Source organism: Cannabis sativa, chromosome 9 (genome assembly GCF_029168945.1).
Source record: "Cannabis sativa cultivar Pink pepper isolate KNU-18-1 chromosome 9, ASM2916894v1, whole genome shotgun sequence".
Classification (NCBI taxonomy): Eukaryota; Viridiplantae; Streptophyta; class Magnoliopsida; order Rosales; family Cannabaceae; genus Cannabis; species Cannabis sativa.
In genome coordinates, this window is record NC_083609.1 from 10,322,743 (window position 1) to 10,332,090 (window position 9,348).

Consider the following 9,348-nt stretch of genomic DNA (forward strand, 5'->3'; position numbering starts at 1 on the left):
ATTTTTTAATTTATTTTTTAAAAAAGAAAAATATAGATAAAATATGTAAAAAAGATAATATAAAAGAAGATTGATTGTGTTGGCTTAGAGATTTTTGGGCTTGGGCTTAAAAAAATAATAAAAAAAAAAGATGAAATGGGCTGTAATTAGTATTTACCTGTTTGTGCTTATTTTTAGTTTTATTTTTAATTTTACCACCAAGAGGAGAAGGTTGAAAAATATTAGAATATGAAAATATTATTGGTGCTTATTAGTAATTTGCAAAGAATGTGAAAGTCTATAAATATATAGTTGTGTAGTTATTATTAGATATGAAATGAGATAATAGAACTTTTTTCAATTAGAAGATTAATGTACATTTTACTATTAATAACATACATTATTATAACACAACTATGTTTTACTTACTAAATATACTGACACATATTTTATTTTTATAAAACAAATCGTTCAAATAATTATACTATTTTAATTATTAATTAAAATAAAAAATTAAAATATTAAATAAAACTAACACTACGTGGCTTGGCACGTAACAATCACCTAGTTTATATATATATCTTTATATATTAAAAGTGCCTATCTAACGGCATTTCTTGGTTTAACAGAATATACCTTAAAAATAAAAGAATATTCTGTTAAATTTAACGATGTTAATAGGTTTGATCTCCCGTTAATAAATAAACCCAATAATTAAACTCAAAAAATTAAACAATCTTTTTTTAAATTAAAAAAAATCATCTTGTGATTTTTGTTAGTTTAAATAATTAATATTATTTAATTACTCATTTCAATTAATCCGTAAACGAATCTCTCATCACTCAACCCTCTCTCACTCACTTTCCAATTCTAAAAACCCTAATCGCAGGCAACAAAACATTAAACAAACCAACTCTGTTATGAAGAGACGCTGCTACAGATACAATGGCTTCCCATCGTCGTCGTTCTTCAACCTAAACTCTGTTAAATTTTAATGTCACATATTCACTAACAATTAGTTATTGATTGATTCATTGTATTCTCTCCTCTGATCCCTAATTTACTCTCTTTCTCACTGCTAACTTCCATATTTTTTTCCTTTTCTCGATTTCATCGTTTGTTTGATTGCAATTTTTTTTGTATTATTATTTTTGTGTTGAATTTTTATCTTTATTGTTATTGTTTTGGTCTGGGGGAAAGTTGTGTTTGGAATCTGAGAAAATGGGTTTGATTTCGGTGATTTTCATGGGGATGATCTTGCGGATTGTGTTAATGGCTGGATGGAGTCACATGATGAGGCAACGCAGCACCAATCGAATTGCTAAGGTACGTGCGGAATTTCTTTTACGGATTAATTTTCAAATAAAATTAGTGTCTACAGTTCTTATCTCTTTCTTTCTTTCATTATTATTTTTTTCTTTAATTGATTCTCCATGTTAGAATTTCAAGTTTCCATGTTAGGAATGCAATGAAGCTTTGAGTCCACTCTTCTATTTTGCCTTGGAATATGTGAAATTTAGAACTAAGGTCTTGTTTTAGGGCTGTGTTGCTTTGGGGGTGGCTTCATTTTTCATTCATTATTCTTCTGAAAAATGAGGATTTCATTAGAAGAAATACCAATGCAATTATTATTGCTCTACGTTTTCATGTAATATGATACAGTTTAACATCAATTATTTTTGTAATTGTTTTTTCTACTTTCCATCTTTTTTATGTAAGAGTAAATTTATTTGTTTTGTTCATCCACATATTTTTATTGTTGCTTCTCTCTCTGAGAACCAAGAATATATTATTTTTTTTGAAATGAGAATATAATAAAATCAGAGAAGAAAAGCCGCCATTGTTATCTTCATCAAGAAAACTGTGAGAGCTCTCGTCAAGACTTAGATTTGGACTCACTGATCGAACACTAAAACGCTTTCGTAAGGTTTGGTTTTATTAATTTTCAAATTTGTTTTTAGTTTATGATTCGATCGAGTAGATTCATTGCTTTTACCCAAAATTGATTGTTCTGAGAAAAAGTTATCGTTTTTCTATGATCGCACTGTTTGAGGACTTTCATTTCACTCTGTTTGTCTTCGATTGTGCTCTATTTGACTCTGTTTCTCTGATAGTTGATGAAATTTGGAGTTGGGTGTGTATGAAATTGGGAAAAGTAAAGTAGTTAGGTTTTTGTGGATTGGTAATTAATGAAATTGGGTTAGTGATTTCAGGTGGAATGGCAAAGAGTTACTTCAAGCAAGAGCATGATCTTGGTATGAAATTGTGTTATAGTATTTAGTGTATGTGGTTTTCTTGATGTTCTTGTGTAATTAAATTTGTGTTTTCTTTTTTGTTTTCTTCTTCAGATAAGAGACAGTGCAGAGGCTGCTAGAATTAGAGAGAAATACCCTAATAGGATTCCGGTGAGATTATACTTTTAAGCAACATGATTGATTGACCATCTTGTTACTTTGATGGAATTTTAGTCTCTGTTTTTTTTCCCCATTGATTAAATGTACTATGAAATTCTACCACTCTTTGTTGTTCTATTTCTTAGATTAAAATTGGTATTATGATGAGGTTGCATAAGTTCATGATCATTTTACCAGATTTAAATCAAAATGTATTGTTGCTTCACGCATTTGATTACCATTTTGCTCAAATTTTGGGTTCTCCCATTTTATGCTTGCTTGTGTAGAAAGTAGAGAATTATGTATACTTCTCTACTTAACGATAGTTTTGTGGCTAATTGCATAAAATTTATATGCCCATTAATTATTGCTTTCAATACTGGAGTTTTCTGATGGATTTTGTTTAGAATTGCTTAAGCTTAATCATATTTAGCAATGCTACTTTTCTTTAAGTTTACTACATCTTGGACTTGAAGTGTCTCAGTTGTTTTGTTTTGTAACATTGCTTAGGCTCTTGTAGTTTCCTTTAACTTTACTCGCATCTCTATGTTTAAGTATTATAACATTACTTTTGGCTTCATAACTAACTTGGTTAAAACTTGCTTGTATAAAAGGTGATTGTGGAGAAAGCAGAGAGAAGTGATATTCCAAATATTGACAAGAAGAAGTAAGGTCTTCTTTTCACAAACTAATATGGTTCTAAAATGAAATCTTATGATCTTTTCTTATAACTTTGGCATTTACCAATCCCTCCGAAGTCACAGCTCTTCAAGATCTTTACTGGAATCTCAACCTTCCATCAGAGCTGAGGGGATGGAGAACCGAGGGTGGAGATCCATGTGATGAATCATGGGGTTTTAGATAATTATCTTAATTGTGTGAAATTGTATTGCTTATGTTGATTAGGCACAGTTATATACTATCCTAGAGCTATGTCGTGCATTTGATCGGGTATTTAAGGAGCATTTGGATGGAGGGTAATATTTTCTCACCTTTTGGTTTCCTCAACCAGGTCTTCACATATACATTTAGTATATTTATTAAAACATCGTTTTAGATTTGTAGAATAATTTTTGAATACTGAACTGTTCCACCTAGATAGATTTTTCTGTTTTTTTCGTTTACATATGAATTTGAATTATTCCTCCAAATTTTCTATAAGTAAGTATTATTTTGTTATGACTAATATATACCTAATTATATTTTACTAACCAAATATAATAGTACAAATATTACTTTAATAAAATAAATTACATGATCATACCTTTAGATACAATTTAAATAAAAAAAGAATTAAATTTTAAATAAAACTAATATTTACGTGCCTCGGCACGTAACTTCTAACTAGTATATATATATATATGTATATTGATACATAGGAAAGTATAAAGTTAGTGAAGTTCCATCTTACAATTTTTTTACCTATTTTATTTATTGAGTAAATTGCGGTATAAATACTTAATGTTTCAGATTTTATACACTTAAATACTTAATGTTTATTTTTGGAGGCAAAAATACCTAATGTTATAATTCTCTTACACCGTTACTACCACTTCTGTTATTAACTCATAAATATGGACACGTGGAGGGCCAAAATGTATTACATTGATTTATTTATTTTAAAATTTAATATTCTTAATATCAAAAACTAAATACTACTTGTTTTTTTTTAAAAAAAATAAGAGAATGCAATATTAAATTACCATAGCTGAGTGAACCGGTGTAGTATATGGAACATGATTATCGAATTGAAGTGTCAATATCATGTGAAAATTGTTATGAGAACATTCTGATATTAAAAATATTAAGTTTTAAAATAAAATAACAAATAAATGTAAGTATCTAAACCCTCCACGTGTCCATATTTATGAGTTAACGGAAGTGGTAGTAACGGTGTAAGAGAATTGTAACATTAGGTATTTTTGCCTCCAAAAATAAACATTAAGTATTTTAGTGTAAAAAATCTGAAACATTAGGTATTTATGCCGCAATTTACCCTTATTTATTTTATAAAATTAATAAATTTAGTTACATTATGATCATTTCATTTCTTTTTTTTTTTTGGCAGAAGTATCGTTTATAAATAATAATATGAGTATTGTATTTCTGAGCTATAACTAAAGTAATATTACATTTATTTCATTTTATCATTAGTGATTGAAATTAAATAACTCAATCTTCTCTAATTAAATTAGATGTGTTTTTGGATTAATTAGTGTGTGCATATTGAAATTAAAATTAATTTTGTTTTCATTTTTTGTGTTTATTTTGAATCATTTTTGCTCTATCATATTCATATCATGTTATACAGTGATTTCGTTCATGAATGTGATTTGAATAAACATTAAAATATCAAAATTTTCTTATGAATATGTTTTTTTGGACTTGAAATTTTTCCTTAAAATTAAAGTCCAATTTTCATATATTTTCAATGTTTAAAATTAATATGGATCTCCATTTCAAAAAAAAATTAATATGGATCTCTTAATCTCTTCATTTTGATCATTTTGGAATTAGTTTTATGTATTTTAGACGTCAAAAAACAATTTTATGGTTGGGTTTTGGTCGAAGGACCCACGTGCAGTGACGAAGCCAGAAATTTGGCTGAGTGAAGGCTTGAATAAATATTAAACCAAAAATAATAAAAATAACTGATAAATGTATTCTTTCAAATTTTCATCTTCAACAAATAGAATAAAACATTGTCAATAGTATTATTTTATTTTTTTAATAAAGTGTTATTTTTTTTATTATTTGTATTGGGCTACTTTTAAAATGGGCTTGATTAGAATGAGGGTAAGCTCATGAATTATGATTAAGATATTGAGTGAGGGCTTTTGTGAATTGGGCTTTAATAAATTGAGTGAAGTGAATTAATATATGTATATATCTACATGTGAAAATTTGATGTACATATTTGAGTGAGGGCTTAAACCTACATATAGGCTAAAGTCCCTCCGTCCCTGCCCACATGTAGAAAAACAAGTCTTCTTGACCTGGCTGGGGTAGGAGTTGATCTTCGTACGACGTGTCGTTTCCTCTATAAATGCATAAAAATAATAAAAATATCAACAAAAAAGTTATGTGAAATAAACTAAAAATATACACCATAAAAAATGTACATAAACTAAATAACAATTATACAAAAAAAATACATAAAAGTAATAAAAAAAATTAAGAACTATAGAACACCTAAACAACAACATAAAAATAACTATAAAATAATAATAATAAAAAAACAGCTATAAATTAATAGAAAGATAACAAGACATGAACCTTGTTAAAATATACAAATCATTCATAAAACTCAAAATAAACTATTAATCATAAAAAAAAAAAAATACTATTTTTATTAATCATGTAAAAGAGAGAAAGATATAGGAAGACTGCTCTTAATTTTTTGTAGGAGATAAAAAATATTAAAAAAAAATATAAGAAAAAATTTGAAAGTAAAAGAATTATATTTTTGTGTTAAGGTAAAAAGAAATTAATTAAGACTTAATTCAATATAAAATATGATCAATTAAAGAAAAATAGTATGAATTAATTTGTGTGTGAATAGTAAGAAAATACAAAAATGAAAAAAAAGAAATAGAATAAGTGTCTTTATTTTTTAAGAAAATAATAAAATAAAATTTTATAAGAGAGTGAAAAAATGTAAAAATAAATATAAAAATGCACACTTATCAATATATATATATAAAGGAAAATAATAAGACGGTGACATGCCACTTCAAAGATAAAAAAAGTTAGTGTGAGAAGAGAGAGAAAGAGAGTTAGAAAAAAAGATGAAAAAGAAAAATAGAGAGAGAAGAGAAAAAAAAAGTCACTCATCCCTATCTGAAAAAAAAAAAAATAACAAAAAAAGAAGTCAACGTAAAGGAAAAAAAAGTCATCAACAAAAAATCAGTTCATGGTCCTATTTGTACCATTTTAGAAAATATAGGGTCTATTTTGTCATTTAACAAAATAGATGGTCCAATTAGTAAGTTTTACAAAACACAAAGTCTAAAATGGTATTTACCCAAGAAAAAAAGATTAAAAAAGTTTTTTCAGTAAAAAAAGATAAATAAAAGTTGAGTTTGACTTAAATATTTTGTATATGAATATATTTTCGATATAATGTAAAAAGATATATATTTTTTTTAACTAAGTGCCTATTTTTTTTTTTTGAAATAAAATGCCATTATATTAAAACAGAAAGTCAAAATACAATAAGCATAAGTGGATGAGGCATTTCCTCCAACTATGAACATTTAGTTTCCACCGAAAGAGCGAATCTAGCCAACAAATGAGCAGCATGATTAAATTAAACATAAAAGTTTGAATATTTTTTTTATTATTCATCATTAACCAAAATTTAATAATTTAATATTTTTAAAATTAATGTTTATAGTTAAATTTATTCATTAACCTACTATATAAAAAAAAAATTCATATATATAATTGGTAAATTATAATCGAAAAAGAATTAATCCAAATACACTAGAACCTCTATCCAAGAATACACTTGGGACCAAGTAAATTATATTCTAATTGGGAAATTATAACTAAATAGAGTTACAATAGAAAAAAAAAAATTAAAAAACTAAAAAATATAAATGTAACAATAATAACAATAAATAATCATTAATACTATATCATAATAGAAATATTTTAGAGTAAATATAATTTCATACATGTATTATAATTTAAAATAAAATTATTAATTTTACATAAATAAATTTACAAAATACATGTATATATTTTATTAAGATGTAATTATTCTTATATAGAGGTATACTTTGTTAATACGGGACAAATGTATAACTAATTACAATTTAGAGGTTATTCTTATTTATAACTAGCCTAAATCGAGACTTGATTTTTTTATAACAAATTAGAGGTTATTCTTGAACAGAGTATTCTTAAATAGGGGTTCTACTGTAATTATCAAATTTGATAGGCAAAATAATACTAAATAAAGAATAAGGAACCAAGGGCATTTGAGTAAAATTAATAGTATTTGGATAGACATGACAAAACAGCACTATATCTTGAACTTGCTACGAACATTTCAATAATAATAATGAGAATAAGAATAATAAAATAGGTTTTTTTGGCAGGTGAAACTCATGTCATATTCTTTAGGATTTAAATATATATAGGGACCTTTTTAGGTCGGAGAATACTTTATTTTATTAGGCACTGTGTATGTTTATCCTGGATAAAAAAAAATAACAGATTTTGAGCAGGTGAAACTCATGCCATATTCCATTTGTTTTTAATTCTAAATGATATTATATAATGTAGTTGTATTTAAATTTTAAATGTTTATATAATTTTAAATATTTTCCGTGTTGAAAATAGTTTAAAATAATTTATTATCATGGTGTGTAATTAAATATTTGAATTTTATATTCACCACTTTAAATTAATTAAAATTTTCCTATTTAGTATAAGTATAAGGTACATCATCATGTAAACAAAATTGTTTTTTTTTTTTTTTTTTTTGAATCAAAGGTTTCATTAAAATCAGGTCTTGGCCTGAACAATGTCACACAAGAAAGAAGGAGCATTCAGCTCATTAAACATACAACCTGACGATAAATAAGAGGCCCTAGCAACACAATGGGCAGCCTTATTTGCAGATTGATTAACAAAAGAGACAAGGACATTATTTAAACTAGATAAAATAGTACAACAATCCTCAACTAACAAACTAAATTGGGATGGCATATGAACTGAGCTATTAATCGCTTGAACCACAACCAAAGCATCAGACTCAAGAACCACTGCATCCCACCCTTTGCGCTTTATCCAACTAAGCGCCTCCTTAAGACCAATCACCTCAGCTATCTCTGCAGACACACAACCCCATCTACTCCCAGAAATAGCTTCAATAAGCTTGCCATGACTATCACGAGCAACACAACCAAAACCAAATTTATGATGAGCTTCAAAAGTCGCACCATCGACATTCACCTTGACCGTAAAAACATCAGGTTTACGCCAACAATTACTATTTGTAGTACCCCCCGTAGCAAACAAAGCAATAGGAGACTCAAATTTTGTAATTTTTCATTGGCTAAGGACATGTTTAGCCGATCTTACCACTTCCAAAACAGTTCGATTTTTGCTTTGCCATTGCACTTCATTCCGGGTATTCCAAATACTCCAACACAACATGGCAGCTTCACAAGCTATAGCCTCACTGCCGGCAGCAAGGATGTCAAAAAACCAGTCACAGAATTCGGCATTTGCACCAGTAGCCGACTGGTTTATAGACGATAAAGCCCAGCAGGAGCGTGAGAAAGAGCAGTCCACCAAGACATGAACAATTGTCTCCACATGCATATTACACAAAGGACATGAAAGATCAACATTAACATGTTTTGAATGAAGTTGTACCTTTGTTGGGAGGCTACCAGAGCAAGCCTTCGAAAGAAAGTGGTGAACTTTTGAGGGCACGGGCAGCTTCCAAAGTTTCTTCCAAAAATTGTCGTCTTGCATGAACAACCAATTTCCTCTCGATGCTTGGAGAAACTTGTAAGCACTTTTAACTGAATAGAAACCCGAAGATTCCATACTCCAATACCAACCATCAACAGCCCGAGATTGACTAAGTTGAATACTTCTTATTAAGGTGACATCACGCTCATCAAACATATCATTAAGAAGCTCAACATCCCAAGATCGCTCCCCAGCTATCATCAAACTAGACACATATTGATCCACTAGACCCGGATTAGAGGACAAAATAAAGGGATTAGAATCATTGGGTAACCAAGGATCATGTAAAATGCTAACCGTGTTTCCATTAGCAATAGCTCGTCGAGCTCCTTGCTTTACAAGATCTTGAGCCGCCCATATACTTCGCCAAATAAAGCTTGGGTTTTGTCCTAGTTCGGCATTAAGGAAAGAACCATGAGGGAAGTATCTTGCTTTGTAAATCCTCGCCACAAGTGTGTCCTCCATAGTAAGCAAACGCCAACCT

At 28.3% G+C, this 9,348-nt stretch overlaps 1 protein-coding gene across 3 annotated transcripts; it reads left to right on the forward strand.

Annotated features, from left to right (window-relative positions):
* Positions 1–788: 788 nt before the first annotated feature.
* LOC133031079 (uncharacterized) lies at positions 789–3,534 on the forward strand. 3 transcript variants are annotated; one of them, XR_009684585.1, is made up of 6 exons: positions 789–1,305; positions 1,804–1,906; positions 2,193–2,234; positions 2,328–2,384; positions 2,987–3,039; positions 3,131–3,534. XR_009684585.1 is itself a non-coding variant. In XM_061104351.1 (5 exons), exons 1-5 carry the CDS (start codon positions 1,201–1,203, stop codon positions 3,213–3,215), a joined length of 336 nt encoding a protein of 111 aa, XP_060960334.1. In that variant the 5' UTR covers positions 790–1,200; the 3' UTR covers positions 3,216–3,534. The 3 variants fall into 3 exon arrangements, 2 of the variants coding, with proteins under 2 accessions (XP_060960334.1, XP_060960333.1); XM_061104351.1 differs by lacking the exon at positions 1,804–1,906 and having other exon boundaries at positions 790–1,305; positions 3,137–3,534; XM_061104350.1 differs by lacking the exon at positions 1,804–1,906 and having other exon boundaries at positions 791–1,305.
* The last annotated feature ends 5,814 nt before the right edge of the window (positions 3,535–9,348 follow it).